Below are 21,651 nucleotides of genomic sequence, written 5' to 3'. Positions count from 1 at the left end.
AGTAAAAACTCTTATCAAAGTGGGTGTAGAGGGAACATAACAAAGGCCATTTACAGCTAACCCTCAGTCAGCATAGTACTCCATGGTGAAAAGCTGCAAGGTTACCCACTAAATTCAGGAACAAGATAAGGATGCCCATTCTAGCTGCTTCTATTTAACCTAGTTGGAAGTCCTAGCCACAGCAGTAAGACAAGAAAAAGAAAAGGTATCCAAATTTAAAGGGAAGAGGTAAAGTTGTCACTGTTTGCAGATGACATGATACTCTGTATAGAGAACCATAATGTCTCCGCCCCAGAACTGTTAGAACTAAGAAATGAATTCAGCAAGGTTGCAGAATACAAGATTAATGTATTTCTATTTCTGTTGAATTTCTATACACTAATAATGAAATATCAGAGAATTTAAAAACCAATCTCATTTAAAATTACATCAAAAAATGTAAATACCTAGGAATAAACTTAACCAAGGAGATTAAAGGCATATACTCTGAGAACTATAAACCATTGTTGAAGGAAATTGAAGATGATTCGAAGAAGTGGAATGATATCCCATGCTTGCTTGGATTGGAAGAATTAATATTTTGAAAATGGCCATACTACCCAAAGCAATCTACAGATTTACTGCAATCCTTATTCAAAATACCTGTGACATTTTTCACAGAACTAGTACAAATAATCCTAAAATTTACATGGGACCACAAAAGACCCCGAATTGCCAAAGCAATCCGACACTGTCTTCAACAAGTGGTGTCTGGGGAAACTATATAGCTATGTGTAAAACAATGAGATTAGAACATTCCCTCACACGTATACAAAAGTAAGTTCAAAGTAATTTAAAAACATAAATGTAAGACCTGAAACCATAAAACTCCTAGAAGAGAATATATTCAGGACACTTTGTCATAAATCGTAACAATATTTTCTTGGATGAGTCTCCCAAGGCAGAAGAAATGAAAGCAAAAATAAACAAATGGGGCCTAATTAAACTTAAAAGCTTTTGCACAGCAAAGGAAACTATCAAGAAAACAAAAACAATCTGGGAGAAAATATTTACAAATGATGCAGCCGACAGGGATTAACAAGGATTTGTTAATATCCAAAATGTAGGAACAGTTCATAAAACTCAATATCAGAAAAAGAAACAACCCAATCAAAAAATGGGCAGAAGACCTGAATAGATATTTCTCCAAAGAAGGCATAGAGATGGCTAAAAGGCATATGAAAAGATGTTCGACATTGCTAATTATTAGAGAAATGCAAATCAAAATTACACTGATGTACCACCTCACACCTGTCAGAATGGCTATCATCAAAAAGTTCACAAATAACAACTTGGAGAGGATGTGGAGAAAAGGGTACTCATGTACACTGTTGTTGGGAATGCAAGTTGGTGCAGCCACTATGGAGAACAGTATGGAGGTTCCTTAAAAAACTGAAAATAGAGTTACTATACTATCCAGCAATCCCACTCCTGGTTATGTATCCGGAAAAGATGAAAACTATTAATTCGAAAGGTTACATGCACCCCAATGTTCATAGCAGTGCTATTTGTAATAGCCAAGACATGGAAGCCACCCAGGTACCCATCAACAGATGATTGGGTTAAGATGTGGGGTGTATGTGTACACACACACACAAACACACACACAATGGAATATTAGCCACAAAAAAGAATGAAATATTGCCATTTGCAGCAACATGGATGGACCTAGAGATCATTATGCTTAATGAAATAAATCAGAGAAAGACATGCACAGTATGGCATCACATGTGGAATCTAAACGATACAAATATGCAAAACAGAAACAGAGTCACAGATATAGAAAGCAAACTTGTGGTTACCAAAGGGGCAAGGGAAGAGGGGAGAGATAAATTAGGGGTATGGGATTAACAGATACAAACTACTGTATATAAAATAGATAAGCGGGCTTCCCTGGTGGCGCAGTGGTTGAGAGTCCGCCTGCCGATGCAGGGGATGTGGGTTCGTGCCCCAGTCCGGGAAGATCCCACATGCCGTGGAGTGGCTGGACCTGTGAGCCATGGCCGCTGAGCCTGTGCTCCGCAACGGGAGAGGCCACAACTGTGAGAGGCCCGTGTACCGCAAAAAAAAAAAAAAAAAAAAAAAAAAAAAAAAAGGCAGCAAGGATATACTGTATAGTGCAGGAAATTTTATCTATTACCTTATAATAACTATAATGGAGTATAGTCTGCAAAAATACTGAATCACTATGCTGTATACCTAACTAACTGTACACCTATCTGAAAGTAGTACAATATTTTAAATCAACTATGAATTGGTTTCAATAAAAATACATAAATTAAAAAAAATAGTGTGATATTGACCCATGAATAGATAGTAGACTAGTGGAATGGTATAGAAAGTGCAGAATTATATATGACAAAGGTTCCATGTCAAATCAGTGGCGGTAAAGATGGACTTTTTAAAAAATGGTGATGGGATGACTCAGCAGATACTTGGAAAAAGATCTTTAGATCTGTATTTTACACCATTCAGAAAAATAAACCCCAAATAGATCAGGGATCTACATGTTAAAAATGGAATCATACAAGTACTAGAAGAATTCCTCTTTAACTTTGGCGTAGAGAGAGTGTTTTTTTTATGACTCAGAGTTCAGAGTCAGTAAAAGACAAGACTGACAAATGTGACTATGCAGGAAAAAATTTGCAATCTTAAAAGTTCTCATAAGAAAATAAAATTTTTAACTACGTAGTTATGTATGTATGTTAACTGGACTTAATTGTGGTGACTTAATTCACAGTGTATACAATTATCTATTATGTTGCACACCTTAAACTAATGTTATATGGCAATTATACCTCAATAAAAATAAATTAAAATAATTTTAAAAATTAAAAAGTATGTAATTGCAAAAAGCACAATCAGCAAAGTTAAAAATCAGCTCACAACCTGGGAAAAAGTATTTGAAATATATGTCACAGACAAAAGCCCAATATCCCTACTATATAAAGTTCTACTATACAAAGAACTTTTAAAAATTGGGGAACAAAAAATGATAAATATCTGGTAGAAAAACGTTGGAAAAAAGATGCAGATATATACTTAATACTGGCCATCATACATGAAAAATGTTCAGAGTTTTAGAGAAGAATTCTCTAAAAATGTGGAGGGAAATTGACGATCACTATTAGGTACGATCACACTAATAGTTGTTGCAGACAAGCTCCACTAATGGACACTAAAATCAGTGGCCAAAGGTTTGAGGTAGAATTGACAGTTTCAGAGTATCTTCCTCAAGATATTTGGTAAGGGAAAAATAGTTACTACGATGGAGAAACCCAAAAAACACTTATCTTAATCAAGTGATCAAGGTTAACATAACCAGTAATGGGACATATTGATATTATGTACCCCTTCATATGATACACTAAGAAGAGTACAAAATCATTTCTGTTGTATTCTTGTCAAAAATCAGTACTCTTATTCTAATGAGAAAATTTTAGAGAATCCCTATTTTTGGGGCAGTGTACAAAATAACTGGCTACTATTCTTTAAAAGTGTCAAGATCCTACGTAAGGAGGCAAAAGACCCGTATGCAGAAAACTGTAGGATACTGATGAAAGAAACCAAAATGACACAAACAGATGGCGAGATACACCAAGTTCTTGGATTGGAAGAATTAATATTGTGAAAATGACTATACTGCCCAAAGCAATCTACAGATTCAGTGCAATCCCTATCAAATTACCAATGGCATTTTTCACAGAACTAGAACAAAAAATTTTACAATTTGTGTGGAAACACAAAAGACCCTGAATAGCCAAAGCAGTCTTGAGAAAGAAAAACGGAGCTGGAGGAATCAGGCTCCCTGACCTCAGACTATACTACAAAGCTACAGTGATCAAGACAGTATGTTACTGGCCCAAAAACAGAAATATAGATCCACGGAGCAGGATATAAAGCCCAGATATAAACCCACACACCTATGGTCACCTAATCTATGACAAAGGAGGCAAAAATATATAATACAATGGAGAAAAGACAGCCTCTTCAATAAGTGGTGCTGGGAAAACTGGACATGTAAAGGAATGAAATTAGAACATTCCCTAACACCACACACAAAAATAAACTCAAAATTGATTAAAGACCTAAATGTAAAGCCAGACACTATAAAACTCTTAAAGGAAAACATAGGCAGAACACTCTGACATAAATTGAAGTGAGATCTTTTTTGACCCACCTCCTAGAGTAATGGAAATAAAAACAAAAAATAAACAAATGGAACCTAATTAAAAGCTTTTGCACAACAAAGGAAACCATAAACAAGACAAAGAGACAACCCTCAGAATGGGAGAAAATATTTGCAAACAAAGCAGCTTACAAAGGATTAATCTCCAAAATATACAGGCAGCTCATGAAGCTCAATATCAAAAAAACGACCTAATCAAAAAATGGGTGGAAGACCTAAATAGAAATTTCTCCAAAAAACATACAGATGGCATGTGGAAAGATGCTCAACATCATGAATTAGTAGAGAAATGCAAATCAAAGCTACAATGAGGTATCACCTCATACGGGTCAGAATGGCCATCATCAAAAAATCTACAAACAAATGCTGGAGAGCATGTGGAGAAAAGGGACCCCTCATGCACTGTTGGTAGGAATGTAAATTGATACAGCCATGTAAATGGAAAACAGTATGGAGTTTCCTTAAAAAACTAAAAATAAAACTAGCATATGACCCAGCAATCCCGCTACTGGGCATATACCCAGGGAAAACCATAATTCAAAAAGACACATGCACCCCTATGTTCTCAGCAGCACTATTTACAATAGCCAGGACATGGAAGCAAACCTAAATGTCCATCAACAGAGGAACGGGTAAAGAAGATATGGTACGTGTATACAATGGAATATTACTCAGCCGTAAAAAGGAATGAAATCGGGTCATTTGTAGAGATGTGAATGGACCTAGAGACTGTCATACAGAGTGAAGTCAGAAAAACAAATATCGTATATTAACGTACGTATGTGGAATCTAGAAAAATGGTGTAGATGAAATCTGTTTGCAAAGCAGAAATAGAGACACAGAGGTAGAGAACTAATGTATGGATACCAAGAGGGAAAGAGGAGGATGGGAGGAACTGGGAGATTGGGTTTGACATATACCCTATTGATACTGTGTATAAAATAAATAACTAATGAGAACATATTGTACAGCACAGGGAACTCTACTTAATGCACTGTGGTGACCTAAATGGGAAGGAAATCCAAAAAAAGAGGGAATATATGTATATGTATAGCTGGTTCATTTTGCTGTATAGTAGAAACTAACAGAACATTGTAAAGCAACTATATGCCAATAAAAATTAAATGTGTCCGGATCATAGCACACACACACGGACCAAGAAATTGTCACAGATTGGAGGAGACTAGGAAAACTAACAACAAAATGTAATCTGGGTTTGTAGATAGCATCCTGGAATAGGAAAGACTGGTGAATTTCTAATAAGGTCTGTAGTTAAATAATATTGTACTAATATTATTTTCCTGGTTTTGATAGTTGTGCTGTAGTTATGTAAAAAGTTACCATTATGGGAAATAGGGTGATGGATGTATAGGTACTCTCTGCTATTTTTACAACTTTTATGTAAGGCTAAAATCAAAATAAAATGTAAAAAAATAAAGAATATTGTGAAGAATGCCTTTATTATTTGGGAAGCATCAGTGGAGATGATCATGTGGCATTTTCCTCCGTTGAACTAATTCAGGAAATCACATTAACAGAGTTCCTAACATAATAGCATTCTTTCATTTTAGGATAGAACAGAAAGTCCCCCTGTCTTTTTTTTTTGGCCACACTGTGCAGCATGTGGGATCCTAGTTCCCTAACCAGGGATTGAACCCGTGCCCCCTGCAATGGAAGTGTGGAGTCTTAACAACTGGACCTCCAGGGAAGTCCCAAAGTCCCATTTTTAATGGATAAAAATTTATACCCCAAAGGGATTTTGACATATACTATATATAGCCAATAAAAGTTACTCTCAAGATATTTCTGTTTTTTATATATAAAATGTTTAAATGTTTGGTTTAGCATGTAATAACAATATTTTTAGGATCCTTTTATAGATTTATCCTAATTCAACTTTCATTTGGATTTGCTTGTTGTCAATACAGCAGATTCTAATAGAGATGAATTGAAGAAAAGTGAGTTATGCTGTTTGGATAGGGTAATATATTGATATTTTGAACTGAAATCTCTAGGCCAGAGATTTTCAATGAAGATAGTATCTACCTCCAGAGAGTGTTATTGAAATTTGTGGAGGCTTTTTTTTTTTGGTTGTCACAATGATTGATTTTTAGTGAATGGAGTCCAGGAATGCTACATGTCTCACAGTGCTCAGACTGTCCCACATAAATAAGAATTAGCCCATATCCCAAAAATAATATTCAGTGCTCCCGTAGCCACTCATGTAAATGAAAATCTTGTTTACACTTAGATATCTGAGTCTAGAATTTAATTTCATTTTACTTTTAAACCAGAACATTTTTGCATGATATTAGTAATACACTTCATTTTCTAGGTATGTTGTTGTGTAAATTGAGCAATGAAAATATATTTTTTGTTTGGAATCTTAAATTTTTTTCACTGTTGGAAATTTATATCATCTATAGTGATACTGCTCATGGTATCTGTGTCACCAATGAACCTGTGTTAAATTGAGGTCAGGACCATGAATGCTGCCAGTTTGTCCCTCCAGTTTGTGACCTGAGAGGAGTCTTGTTCCACCGGTTTTAATTAGCCTAGCTCTAATTGGCCTAGCTTGGGTTGAGTGCCCAAACTTGGATCAAATGCTTTGTGTGTGTGTCTTTGTACACATGTGCAAGCATGCTTGAGTTGTCAATGTGTTTGTAGTAGGTATGATATAGTAATACTTGACTCATCCAGAAGATAACCCTTTTAGCAACTTTAGCTACTTGCAGTTCAGTGGAGAACTTAAACAGTAAGTTAGGCGAAGAGTTCTGAGCAGCTGCATTGCATTAGGTGTCTGACAGGCCCAGTCTTCAACTTTTGCTTATAGGAGAACAACTTAGCCCCACCCAGATCCAGCTTAGCCCCAACACAATTCTAATGAGCTTGATTATCACTGGATGGGCCTCTAGCAAATGAGCACCGTATATTAGTAAAACCAGGTAAGAGGCTTCAGAGCTGTGCTGCTTGAAGAGGCATTATTGACAGAAAAGTGACACGTAACAGTAAGAAAAGAATGAGAAAAAATATTTTTAAAAATTACTTAAAATTTTTTTTCTGTGGCTATTAGTATTTTAGGTGATAGTCCTGTATAGCTTGGTTTTACCTGAAGGCAGTCATTTATTGTGCACCTAAACTATGTCAGGCCTTGTGCTAGTGGGGATAAGAACGTAGAACGGGTTCCTATCTTCAAAGTAACACTAGAATAAAATGGATTGTTTATACAGTGGAATAATGGAATAGAGAGTGAAATGGTGATGGCAGGTCTTCATTTCTTCTCATTGACCAGAGCTCTGATAGGGAAGCAGTGTATTACACTGGTTAGGGACATACATGTTGGAAGAAGATGAGGATTTGAATTCCATTGTCATTTTACCAGCTGTGTGCCCTTTGTCAATTTCTTCAACCTTTGTAATCCTTGTTTTCCTAACTGTAAAGTGGGGTAATACCCACTTGTGTTTAATGAACTACTATATCAAAACATTAAGTGCTGTGCCTGGCATGGTAGTTTTTACTGTTAGGGCTGTGGTTTACAGACGTTGCTTACTGATTCTCAGAGAGATAGACACTATTTTGCTACCTGTGCAAAATATTGATAAAAAATGGAATTAGCAACAAGGTCACAAGTCATAAGTTGTTAACATTAAAGTAAGTAAAGTACTTGTTAACCTTCAGTATTTAAGTATATTAAGGGTGGTATTTAAAAAGTCAGGGTGAGTCTAACTGACTGCATTGGTCTATGTAGAGAGTTACTTGTATAACTAGTTGAGAAGTGAAGCAAGAAACACTGGTTATAAAGGTTTAAAAAAACCTTTTTAAAAAAAAAGAAGTTAATTTTGAGAATAGCCTACCACACATGGAATAAATGAATTCTTGAATACATAACCATATCCATGTATGGTTAGAGACCTGATAATGATAAAGTAGAATCTTAAGGTGGAGTAATCTAGGATGATTTTTAATTCAACTCCTCTATTTTATAGCTAAGGCAAAAGCAAATTATAACTTACAGGGAATTACATAACTAACAAAAATCAGAACTGTTCCTATTGTTTTTATTAAACTTCAGTGAAGTAGCATTGTGCAAATTGAATATCACTAAAAAAAGACTCTAGTACATCAGTTAGCCTACCTATCCCACCTTTCTCATCTTCACAGAGCTATGCATTCATTCATTCAACAAATACTGAGTGCCTGCTGTGTTTTATGGCAGGCATCATCTTTGAAGAGTTTTGCTATAAAGGAAGGTAAAACATCAAGCACATTGATAGTTAAAGTGTTTCACCTTGCAGACCTCTGGGGAGATTGCTATGGATTTAGAAGTTGTGCTCATCTCAGGCAAAATACAGGAGTTGATGACATATGGCAAAAAGTTTTTTTCTTCACGGAAGCTAGCAAAAGGAGACAGAAAGGGAATACAAGGTGAGAGAGATGGTTTATCACTATCCTTTCCATTCAAGACGTATTTTTCAAATAACAAGTATATACTCAGGGTTGACTCTGTATGTAGAACTTTGGTAAATGATGGGGAGAAAAATACAAAAGAGGAATAACATGGTCCCTGCCCTCAAGAAACTGACACTCTTGTTAAGACAAGACTCTTTGGAGATAAGGAGAGAACTCTATCAAGCAACCTCCCTTTCTTCTTTTTGCCTACATAAAATAGTTTTCTAAAGGATTTTCAGTACACAGGGATCTATACCATGATTCTTCTCTTTATTTTTATTTATTTATTTATTTATTTTTTGCGGTACGCGGGCCTCTCACTGTTGTGGCCTCTCCGTTGCGGAGCACAGGCTCCGGACGCACAGGCTCAGCGGCCATGGCTCACGGGCCCAGCCGCTCCACGGCATATGGGATCTTCCCAGACCGGGGCACGAACCCGTGTCCCCTGCATCGGCAGGCAGACTCTCAACCACTGTGCCACCAGGGAAGCCCTTCTCTTTATTTTTTAAAAAAATATTTGTTATGAAACTTTTCAAATATTTTCAGAAGTAGAGAAAATAGTATAATGAACCCCACCCTCCAAACCTAGCCAGCAACAATGATCATCATTTTGTCATACTTGCTTGGTTGATCCTTTTTTTCTTTTCTTTCCTTTTTCCCCTTTCCTCCTTTCCTATCCTTTCTTTTCCTTCCCTTCCCTTTCCTTCTTTTCTTTATTTTTTTTTAAATTAAAAAAAAAATTTTTTTTTTGGCCAGGCTGTGCAACTTGCAGGATCTTAGTTCCCTGATTAGGGATTGAACCTGGGCCCTGGCAGTGAAAATGTCAAGTCCTAACCACTGGACTTTCAGGGAATTCCATCTTTTCTTTCTTTTCTCTCTTTCTTCCTTTCCTCTAGCATTTAAAGAAGTTATGATGTACATTTTTACTCTAAACACTTCTATATTATAACATTACTTTTATTGCCTGTATATATTTTATCATATATATGTACTATAATATACCTAACTACTTCTCTAATGATGGGAATTTTCATTATTATTTGTTATTATTATGGTTTTTTTTAATAAATAGTACTTCCTGGAATGTATTTACATGTTTATATCTTATATCCTGATATATTTTTAAAATCTTTATGTATACATCTTTCTTACATGTGGCATTCTATTAGAATGGAATTTCCTGGAAATGAGATTGCTGAAGCAAAGGGTATGCACCTTTTACAGATTGCTATATAAGACCAAACTGATTTTCAGAAATGTTGTTGTAATTCTGATTCCCATTAACAATATACGTGTTTATCTTTGCTGATCTGGGTTTTTTCAGTCTATTAATTTTGCCAATTTCCCAGTGTCATAGATTTTAAAATATTTTTTAACGTGCATTTAAAAATTACTAGGGGACTTCCTGGCAGTCCAGTGGTTAAGACTCTGCGCTTCCAATGCACGGGGCGCGGGTTCGATCGCTGGTTGGGGAACTAAGATCCCACATGCTGCATGGTGCAGCCCCCCCCCCAAAAATGCTAATGAGGCTGGGTATCTTTATTTTTTTAGGATTGACATTAATTGTTTAATTCAAGGGAATATCCATCTGCTAGTTCCTATCATTAAGAACATTGGATTTTCCACTACTTTATTCTTATTATGGACCATTTGTATTTCTTCTTTTGTGAGTTGAGGCTACTCTTTCATTATTTTACTTCTTTATTCAAAAAACCATAGTATCTTGATTTCCTATCTCTGATTTTCAAGGCCCTTCATAATTTGGCCATAACTTATTTTTCTAACTTAATACTGTCCAGTAGGAGTCATTCTACCCAATAAGGAATATTTTCTTATTCATATACCTCATTCTATTCGTTTTTTTCTTGGATTCATTCTTTTTAAGTAATGTTTTACATTTCTTTTCTGCCTATTCAAATCCTTCAGAATTCTTAAAGCCCATCTTACGAGTCTCCCCAAATACTCTAGCCTTCATCCATTTCCTGTTATTTGAATTCCCACTGTACCAATTGTTTCTACAACTTGATTTAGTAGCAAATTATAGGCTACTTTGTTGTGTTATTTATCAAGCACCAAATGTGTTGAGTCCATGAATATATAGCTGGATGGAACACAGTCTCTGTCCTTGTGAAGTTTATTTATAGTGTAGTAATAATGTGTTTATTTCCATCTCTTTGCTTTATTGGTGAAATTGAACTTTTCATATACCTCTGTTATGTATGAAGTATGCACACATTTTAGATACACTATAGTTACATATCCCAAACTGGATTGTAAGAGCATTGAGTGTATAAACCATGTTTTATCTTCTCTATTCCTTACAACACTTAACTCATTTCTGAGCACATAGCCATTACTAAGTATATACTTGCTCTCTTAATGTAGTATCAAAAGTTGTAGGCTTGGAGTCACATACCTGGCCTCATATTACAGCTCAAGACCTTATGAACTAATTGTGTAACATTTGTAAGTTACTTAGCCTCTGTAAGCTTGTTTCCTCATATGTTAAATATCTGCTTCATAAGGTTTTCATGAGTTAAATGACATATGGGTTAATCAGATAATGTATGTAAAGCATTTACAGAGTAGGTGCTCATTAAAAGATATTTGTTATTATAATAACTTGTTTAACCTTTCAAGCTAGAAAGTGTTTCAGTAACCTTTATATCCCTAACTCCTTTCATCTAAGCAGTTACCAAATTCTGCTCAGTTTACTTCAACTATCTTGTCAATTTAGCCTCTCGTTTATGTTATGTTATGTTATGTTATGTAATGTTATGTTATGTTATTTTTTTGGTCGCACCACGTGGCTTGCAGGATCTTGGTTCTCTGACCAGGGATTGAACCGAGACCCATGGCAGTGAGAGCCCGAGTCCTAACCACTGGACACCTAGCCTCCTTGGTCTCTCCTTTAAATCCTCATTGTAACCCACAATAAGAAATACATTTTTTATTGTGACTTAGTATATGCTTTGTTTATTTGCTCATATCTGAAACAATGTTATGAAATAATATTGTTTTTGTATGTGATGCACTCTGATTTTTTTTTTGTTCTGTTCTATATTAAAAAAAAAAACAAGCTGTTTCACAACAGTTTGAAACACATGACACATGATTTTTGGAGTCTGCAAAATTTGGACTACTCCTGAACTAGATTATGTTCAAGTGTAAATTTTCAGTGAAACAGAAAACAGAGATTATTTTAGAAAACAGAAAATAGAGCTTATTTTAGAAAACAGAGCTTAATCTGATTACACTTTGTTTCTTCTTCATTAGTTGTATATAGTTAGATTTACCTATTCTCTGTCGAAGGTGGGAGTGTTCCATTGTGCATATTCCAGGGCTGGTATAGAATGAGATTACTCAGTAATTGGGGCAGAGCTTCCCACCCTGGCAGAAATTTCTCAACCATTTCATATGTATGTTGTTCTTAGGACAGAAATTGACATACATGGACTTTAAAGTCATTAGTGTAATTCTCATAGAGGGAGGGATCTGAAAAAATTCCTTTTATTGTGGAAATTTTTTTAACATTTTAAAAAGTGGAAACAGTGATATAATGAATCTCCATTACATAAATTTAACTTCAGTAATATAACAACATTATGTCAATTCCAAGAGGAATTTTTAGCAAAGAACTTTTAAGGCACACACAATTCCCTTCCTTAATACAGACAAATGATCTGTTTTTCAGAAGAGAGGTATCAGCCTTAATGTACCTTGTGTTAGTAATCACAACCTGTTCATTTTGATACCTGCAAGAAGAATAAATATATGACACGAAGGAGCAGTGGTGGAGTGGAGCCAGCCAGAACATTAGACCCTGACCATCTTAACTTGCAATCTTTCAACAGCCATGTTTGCCAGTCTCCCCACCACCACTCAGTACCACCTACCTTGCTGACATTAGACTGACCTTTTAAAAATGACTTGGTGGGGGAATAGAAGCTCATTACATTTATCTTCTGTTTAAAACCTTCCCTACCTATAGAGTAAAATCCCAAACCATAGGTTTTCATTCATAATCTGGCTCCAGTCTACCTTTCTCTCCCACTCTCTTCATATTCAGCTTTTTTTTCTTAGAATACCCAATCCATTTTAAGATTTGTACTTTTCAATATCCAATTTAGATTTCTTCTTGTGGATGAGACCTTTTTAACTACCCAGAAAAAAATAGTAGTTCCTTTGTTTGTTTCTGTTTGTGTGTGTGTGTGTTTTGCCACTTAACTGAGTTGTATTTATTAAAGTTTGCTTCCCTCCCCACCCTCAATAAGACAGTGATCTTCTCCAAAGCAGAGGGTATAGCTTATTCTTTGTATCCTAACACTTCTTTGGTGCTCACAGCAATGAAACCTACTATGTGTTGAATGGATGTTCATACTTCTAGCATTTTAGAATCTAATTCCAACACAGGTTCTCTCCAGATGAGAGTTCATTAAAGTTTAGTTTTTCAGTTTGTTTTGTAGATTAAAAAGTTTTTTCTCCTCCCCTTGTTGGAGACTTTCATTAAAATTTCTAAAGAGAACCTAAGTTCTATAGCCTTTTCCTTAGGGGGAAGTATGCTTTGGTAAACTAAAATAGAGTATCCATCTTCAGTAATCCTCTAGTAAAGGTAAGTAAAATCTACTTTCAGTATTCTTAGTTTTTTGCTGTTGTTGAACATTGTGGTTTTGTGGGACTATGAAGCAAAATGGAGTGGAATAGATCTGTGCCTTATTGTTGCTTATAATAGCCTTGACCAATTTTTGATGTATTTCAGCTCATGGAATGCTGTGTAAATGCCCTGGTGACATCCTTTAAAGAGACTATCTTAGCAGAGTGCCAAGGCATGATCAAGAGAAATGAAACTGAAAGTAGGTAAAACATCACATAAAGTTCTCATACTCTTTTAAGAGGATATCTTTGAAGCACATCACTTTTAATAAATTGCTGTTAGATCATTCTTTTATACATAGGTATTTTTGTTATGGCAAACTGCGTAAAGAAAATGATAAAAATATTTAGCATAGTTAGAAACACTGTAAAGAAAATCTTCTTTATAAACTTATATTTTAAGCATTTCTCCCCGTTATGTATCAGTATGTTTGTGTGCGTTCACATGCGAATTTCAATTTGTTCCCAAAAGTAGGACGCTACTTTTAAAGGCTAATTTAAATGGTAAACGTATGGTATAGGATAGAACTAGGTATTTTGACTTTTGTGTGGAACCTTGTGGCAAATATTTTTAAAAAGTAATAAAACACTCTATGTTGGTAATCTTCATCCCTCTCCCCCAAAATATCTTATAATTTAAGATTTCTGAAGTGTATTTTTTATTACTTAAATGTTATTTTTTTATTACTTAAATATGATAAAGTTCTGTTTTGGGAGGTAACAAGTACATTAATACCAAAAAGCATACAGTAAAAATTACCCATATACTTACTACTCAGAGACAACCACTTTTAACATTTTGATGTATTACTCTCTAGATTTCATTGCATAAAATTGCAAGGTCCTATTTAATCTCTAGTTGTCTTTCAAGTACGTTTTTCAGTTCACTTAAGTCTTACACTCTTCAGAAGTATTTTGGAGTAAAAGCAAGTTTCTCATTTGGCATAAATGAAATATTTGAATTTCTGTATGCCAAACTAAGTAGAGTTATGTCTGATCCAAGGTGGACTCACTTCAGAAGGATTTATTTAGTGGTAACCATTCTGTGAGGTAAGATTATTGTGAAGGTCAATTAAATGGGTTAATAGGAGAAAGTGCTTTTTGCAAACTGAAAAATTCTTTATGAATACAGTTGTATATTACCTTGTTACTCTGAACAATCTGAGGACATTATTTTACCCCTTAGTGATGTGACTGTGTATTGTGTATTTAACATTGCATCTACTTTATGAAATGTAACTAATTTTCTGTGTAGACTTTTGTATTTCTTAGAATAAATATATTCCATTGCATTGAAGGTCAAATGACTCACCTTTTAAGAGGAGTTGGGTTTTGCAGTGTGTGATCACTTTAATTAGAGTTTCTTTTTTTTTTTTTTTTTTTATTAATTAATTTATTTATTTTTGGCTGTGTTGGGTCTTCGTTTCTGTGCGTGGGCTTTCTCTAGTTGCGGAGAGCGGGGGCCACTCTTCATCGCGTAGAGTTTCTTTTAAAAATAATTTTTGTCAGACTGATATGGTAGATCAGGAAGTTATAGTACTTAACGACAACAAGTCCTAAACTAGTCTGCACCCACAGAATACTACTAAAGCTATCAACTTCCAGCTAATATTTCCCCACACTCTTATTATCATAGGCATTCTAGATCCATGATACAAATCAAAGAGAAAGTCTGTTCTGATGGATGAAATGATTACATGGGTGTGTTCTATCGTTTCAGAATTACATTTGATGTTTTCCTTAATGGACAAAGTTCCTAATGGGATAGAGCCAATGTTGAAAGACTTGGAGGAACATATCATCAGTGCAGGCCTGGCAGATATGGTAGCAGCTGCTGAAACTATTACTACTGTAAGTTCTCCTCAATGACAATGATAGATATATATCAAAGTTATTTTGTAAATGCAGGATAAGGTATTTAAAATCGGGTATTTTAAATTGATGGCAAAACAGTAATGCTGGAACACCTTTCTTAATAAGAAAAAAATATTTCAGAAAAGTTACCAAATTTTAAAGCTATAGTGTGTTATGAGAATTATGTTTATATTTTCTCATTTTTTGTATTTTATTTTTAAACTCAACTTAATATACAACACTTTATTTTTAGGACTCTGAGAAATATGTTGAGCAGTTACTTACACTGTTTAATAGATTTAGTAGACTTGTCAAAGAAGCTTTTCAAGATGATCCACGATTTCTTACTGCAAGAGACAAGGTATATATTCCTGTATGTTAACACTTGTCATAATTTAATTTTAATAAGAAACTTGCATCATGATGCTATTAAATTACAAACTAAAAAACCTAGCAACTCTGATTTTTCATCAGTGGAGGGCAACCATATTATATTTGGTTTCTTATATGCTTTTGTAAGCATTGGGTATGCTTGTGAACCAGAATTTAGCTAGAAAGTTGCTTTCTTAATTTTTCAAGAATGTCTTCCTGTTTTTGAATATTATTGATTATTGAATTCTTATTCATCCTTCCTTTAAGACTCAGCTCAAAGTATACTTCTCCTGGAATTTCCTTGATACTCTGCCTCCCCCCACATCCTATCCCAAGCAGAATTGATTTCTCTGTCCTGTTTCCTTTCATAGGGCTCTTGTGAGAGTTGTATCACATTTATTCTTGCTTTCCATACCTTCTTTCCCATCATTATAGTCTAGGATACTGATAATGAAACAGTATTATCCTTAGCGTCATTATCTTTTTATTATTTTAAAATAAATTTATTTATTTTATTATATTATTTATTTATTTAATTTTGGCTGCGTTGGGTCTTCATTGCTTCACGTGGGCTTTCTCTAGTTGCGGTGAGCGGGGGCTACTCTTCGTTGTGGTGCACTGGCTTCTCCTTGAGGTGGCTTCTCTTGTTGCGGAGCATGGGCTCTAGGTGTGCGGGCTTCAGTAGTTGTGGCGCGAGGGCTCAGTAGTTGTGGCTCACGGGCTATAGAGCACAGACTCAGTAGTTGTGGTGCACAGGCTTAGTTGCTCCGCGGCATGTGAGATCTTCCCAGAGCAGGGCTCGAACCCATGTTCCCTGCATTGGCAGGTGGATTCTTGACCACTGCACCACCAGGGAAGCCCCGTATCTTTTTAAATATCATAAACCTATCACTAGAATTACCATTAGTTTTTCCCCCTCTTCAACTACCTTTCCTTACTTCCCAAGTGAAATTATTTTCTAGACTCTAAAAACACAATCAACTTTCTTCAGTAGCATTTTTTAAAAATTACTGTCTACCTTTAGATAAATATTTGGGTAGAAAGAAAGGTAGATAGGTAGGTACCTAGGTAGATAAAGTAGGAAAAGGGTTAAGGGAGTATGGAGGTAATGAGATCATTTGAAATATTAAATTGAGTGGCCTGCAAAGGGCTTTATATGAGGTGACATTCAAATCAAGATTGAAGTTGATTAAGGAATATGTCATGTGGCTCTCTGAGGGAATAATACTCTAGTCTGAGGGGAGAGCAAATGCAGAGGCTCTAAGGCAGGATTATACCTGTCATGTTCCAGAACCAGAGAAGAAAGAGATCATTGTGGCCAGAGTGGATTGAGTGAGGGGGAGAATAGTAGGAAATCAGAGATAAGTAGTCAGAGATAACAGGAGGCCAGATCATGTAAGACTGAGCCATGGTAAGGAGTTTCATTTGTACTCTGAGTAGGATAGAAAGTCATAGAAATATCTTGAACCAAATGACAGGATCTGACTTACATTTTTATCAGGATCACCTGCCTGCTGCAAAAAGAATAGACTGAAGGGGGCAAGAGAGGAAGCAAGGAAATGGGTTAAGAATCGATTTAAGTAATTCAGTTAAGTAATGATGGAAGCTCTGCCCAGAACGATAGTAGGTGAAGGTAGTCAAAAGTGGTTGGATTTTGATTATATTGTAAAAAATAGGCTATACAGGACTTGCTAATGGAATCAGATGTGGAATGTGATAGAAAGATATCAGTCAAGGATGACACTCAGATTTTTGTTCTGATCCATTAGAAGTATATGCTTGCTGAGATGAGGGAAGATGAAGACTTTGTGAGAAGCAGGTTTTGGGGAGATGGTTGAAGAGAGATTAGGAACTCAGTTCTGGACAAGTTAACTTTGAAATGCTTGTTAAACATCCATATGGCAACATCAAATCTGGAGCTTAAGGGCGGGGACGGGCCTGCAAAAATAAATCTGGGAGCTTCAGCATATAGATGGTTTTTAAAGCACTGACAGTGGCTATGATCTCCAGAGTAAAAGTGAAGATAGCAAAGAGAAGAGATCCAAGGACTGGTCTGGGGCATTTTAAAATTAGTTATCATAACGATAAGGAACCAGCCATCTTTCCTGAGGAGAGAGGCGAATGAGTGGAATGACCAGGAGAGTGCTGTGCTAGAAAACAAGTGGAAAAAGCACTTTCCAGGAGGAGGGCAGGATCTGCTGTTTTAAAATGCTGCTGATAGGTCAGATAAGATGGGGATTAACCATTGTCTTCAGCAACATGGAGGTTGACAAGAATGATTAGTTGGAGTAGTAGTGTGAAAGCCTGTTTAGAACAGTTTCAGATAAGAATGGTAGTAGAGAAATTAGCGACAGTGAGTTAGATAATTCTTCTAGGAGTTTAGCTTAGAGAGAGAGAAATATGGGGAAGTAGCTGAAGGTGGACAAAGCCAAGAGAGAGTTTTTAAGATTTAAAGAATAATATGTATGCATATTGAGGCTGTAGAAATAATGGAGGGGGGAAAAATTGATGATACAGGAGAAAAAGGAGGGAATTCTGATTACTTTGGTTTTCTCAGTGAATTAGGAAGCCACATCATCAGCTGAGAGTATGCATGGGAGAGGAAATACTGGAGGTTTGCAGAGAAAGGAAGTGGTATGAAAATGTTTTCTAGGAGAATGTGTGGACAAGAGAAAATGTTATGGTTGTCAGGCAGCATTAATACCTCACTTGAGCATAATGATAATCATGACATGAGAAAGAGCATGTTGAAATCATTGACTTGGCCAGATACATCATTAAAAATAAAAACTAATTTGTATTTTATGTATTTTTAGAATTATAATTATCTATTTTAAGTATTAAAAATAATGTTCGTATCTTATTTTATATTATTTGTAGGCATATAAAGCAGTTGTTAATGATGCTACCATATTTAAACTTGAATTACCTTTGAAGCAGAAAGGGTAAGTCTTTTAAATCATATGTTTAAAATTTTACCATTAAAATTCTTAAATTTTTTGGAGTGTATTATATGTTATTGGATATGCAAAGTGCCCTGTTTCCCTAATCCTGTCAGGTTTGTTTTTCATTTTTTTAACTTTTATGATTTTTGCCGCCTTTGATTATTAAAAATTCTGTCTTGATTTTAAATTTTATATTATCTCCTCTATGACCAAAGAATGTTGACCTTATTTTTTTAAGTAAAAAACGTTTTGTTCTTAATCTTTTTGAATCTCTTCTTGATTTTTCCCTCCTCGTTATTCACCAAAGTTATTTTATAACCTACAAAAGCATAGAATATGACTCTATTCACCATACTGATTTTAAGGGAAATCAATTTTAACGTAAATTTTTATATATTTTTTTTACTTGATCTCTCATTGGTGAGATCTCAATCTCAAGTAAGATAGATTTATTTGTGCTACTATTACAGAAAATCTGAAAATGAAAAGTTAATGAAATATTAATTAATCTGAGCTAGTTATAGTATCTTCAGAGTTGTACTAAGTAGTGCTAAAGGTTAATTGGAAAAACTTCTTTCTTAATCTCAAATAAATTTTATACACAATGCTAAAATATTCAAAAATAGCATTTCTCAAGAAGGAAAAGTAATTGTTCAGGGCTTTGTTGTTTTTTTTTAAAAATCATTTTCATTTTGTATTTTTTTGAACCGTGTAAGTTATTTGAGTGCCATCACAGTGGAAGACACCTACCTGGGTCATACAGTTTTATTGGCATTGTTTAGAAGGGCATTTATTGTGTTCTCTTTATAAATATGAAACATATAACACTACATCTTGGAGATCTCTTCATGTGAATACATAAAGGTCTTACTTATTCTCCACTACTCCCAGCATTTTTTAATGAAAATATTCAGACTGAAGAGTAAAGTCACTCTGTTGCTTTATTTATATGTATATGTATCTTTATATGTATATTTATATATATATATGTATATTTATTTATATGTATCTCCCTATACATCCATCAGTCAACTTTTAAATGCATTTCAAAAGAAGTTGCAAGCATCAGTAAACTTTGCTCCCTAAACACTTTAGCATGCAGTCATTAATTGAATTTTGTGTTTGTTTTGAGGTAAAATTTACCTACAGTCATATCCATAAATCATATCTTAGGTGTATAATTTTGTCAGATTTGACAAATGCCTACATCCCTATTAAGATACACAATATCTTCATCATCCTTGAGAATTACGTTATGTCCATTCCCAATCAGTTCCACCTCCTTCCAGAAGGCAACTATTGTTCTGATTATTTCAACATAGGTTAGTTTTGCCTGATCTAGGACTACATATAAATGGAATTCATACAATATGTACTTTTTGTGTACAGCTTTTTTCAACTCAGCATAGTGTTTTTAAGATTTATCCATGTTTTTTTGTATCACAGTGGTTTGCTTTCCAAAGTGGTTGTACTGTTTTACACTCCCACCAGCAAAGTATAAGAATACCACTTAATCCGTGTTCTCGCCAGTGTTTAGTGTTGTCATTTTAATTTTAGTCATTCTGGATGTATGTAGTATTATCTCAGTATAGTTTTGATTCCCATTTCCCTCATGTCTATTGATATTGAACACTTTTTTGGTATTTTTGGTACTCTTATTTTCTTTAAAAAGTGTTCAGATTTTTTGCCTGTTTTTTTTCTATTGGGTTGTTCCTTTTTAGTAGTGAGCTGTGAGTCCTTATATATTCTGTATGTAGGTCCTTTATAAGATATATGCTTTTCTTTTGTGGATTTTGCTTTCTATGTTTTGTCTAGGAAACCTTTGTCTACCTCTGACACTAGGACAAGATAACCTTCTGTTTTCTTCTAGAAGCTTTATAATTTTTAGCTTTCATATTTACATTTAAGAGCCACCTTAAATTGATATTTGCATATAGTGTAAGTTAGGGATTAACTTTCATTTTTTTCTTTTCTGTATGGATAGCAAGTGGTTTCATCACCATTTGTTGGAAATACTTCCCATTCCCTACTGGGTTGCTTTAGTGTCTTATGTGAAAAATCAAGTGACTTAAAAATATGTATGTTTTTCTGGACTTTCTATTCTATTCCATTGAATTAAATGGGTATCCTTTGGCCATTACAAACAGCCATGATTAATATAGTTCTGCAGTAAGTCTTTAAGTCAGCTGGTATAACTTTGTTCTTTTTTTTCCTTGAGTGCTTTTGGTATTCTGGTATTTTGCTAGTATATAAAAATATGGTTGATTTTTGTATATTGATCTTACCTCCTGTTACCTTATTAAAGTTATTAGTTCTAGTAGTTCTTTTTTAGATTTCTTGAGATTTTCTATGTAAAAAATCATGTAATCTTTGAATAAGGCAGCTTTATTTCTTCCTTTCTCATCTTTATACCAGTTATTTCTTTTTCTGGATTGATGCACTGGCTAGGATCATAAGTACAGTATTGAACAGAAGTAGTGAGAGTGGGCATCCTTGCCTTTTTTGGCAAGCTTAGGGGAAAAGCCTTAATATTTTGTCATTAAGTACAAAGTTAGGTGAGGGTTTTTCATAGATGCCTTTAATTGGGTTTTTATTAATTCCTAATTTGCTGAAAGTTTGATAATGAATGGGTGTTGACTTATTAAATGCTTTTTCTGTCTTAAAATGACCAGAAGGTTTTTCTTCCTTATTCTTTTGATGTGGTGAAATACATTGATTTGGGGGAGGGGTGTGGGGAGATAGAAGAGAGATTTATTTAAAGGAATTGGCTTATGTAATTGTGGGGGCTGGCAAATCCAAAGTTTGTAGGGCAGGCTAGCAGCCTGGAAATTCTTGGGCAGGAATTATTATACATCTTTGGGCAGAATTTCTTCTCAGAAAGAAACCTGAGGGAAACATCAGTTCTGCTTTTTAATTTTTATTTTATATTGGAGTATAGTTGATTTACAATGTTGTGTTAGTTTCAGGTGTACAGCGAAGTGATTAAGTTATACATATACATATATCCATTCTTTTTCAGACTTTTTTCCCATTTAGGTTATTACAGAATATTGAGTAGAGTTCCCTGTGCTATAGAGTGGGTCCTGTTGATTATTTATATATATGTATGTGTGTGTGTGTGTGTATATATATATATATATATATATATAT

The 21,651-nt window shown here is 34.8% G+C and overlaps 1 protein-coding gene across 1 annotated transcript in view; it reads left to right on the top strand.

Moving 5' to 3' along the window:
• The window catches only part of CUL5 (cullin 5), a 97,309-nt gene that overhangs the window by 52,375 nt on the left and 23,283 nt on the right, over window positions 1–21,651 (top strand). Inside the window, exons 8-11 of the mRNA XM_060018013.1 lie at window positions 13,437–13,530; window positions 15,051–15,181; window positions 15,438–15,545; window positions 18,437–18,501. Of these exons, the coding sequence (XP_059873996.1) occupies window positions 13,437–13,530; window positions 15,051–15,181; window positions 15,438–15,545; window positions 18,437–18,501 (398 nt within the window). The remainder of the gene's footprint in view (window positions 1–13,436; window positions 13,531–15,050; window positions 15,182–15,437; window positions 15,546–18,436; window positions 18,502–21,651) is intronic.

Source organism: Delphinus delphis, chromosome 8 (assembly GCF_949987515.2).
Source record: "Delphinus delphis chromosome 8, mDelDel1.2, whole genome shotgun sequence".
Taxonomy (NCBI): domain Eukaryota; kingdom Metazoa; phylum Chordata; class Mammalia; order Artiodactyla; family Delphinidae; genus Delphinus; species Delphinus delphis.
The sequence above is the reverse complement of the archived record's forward strand: the minus strand, read 5'-3'. Positions and strand labels throughout refer to the sequence as shown.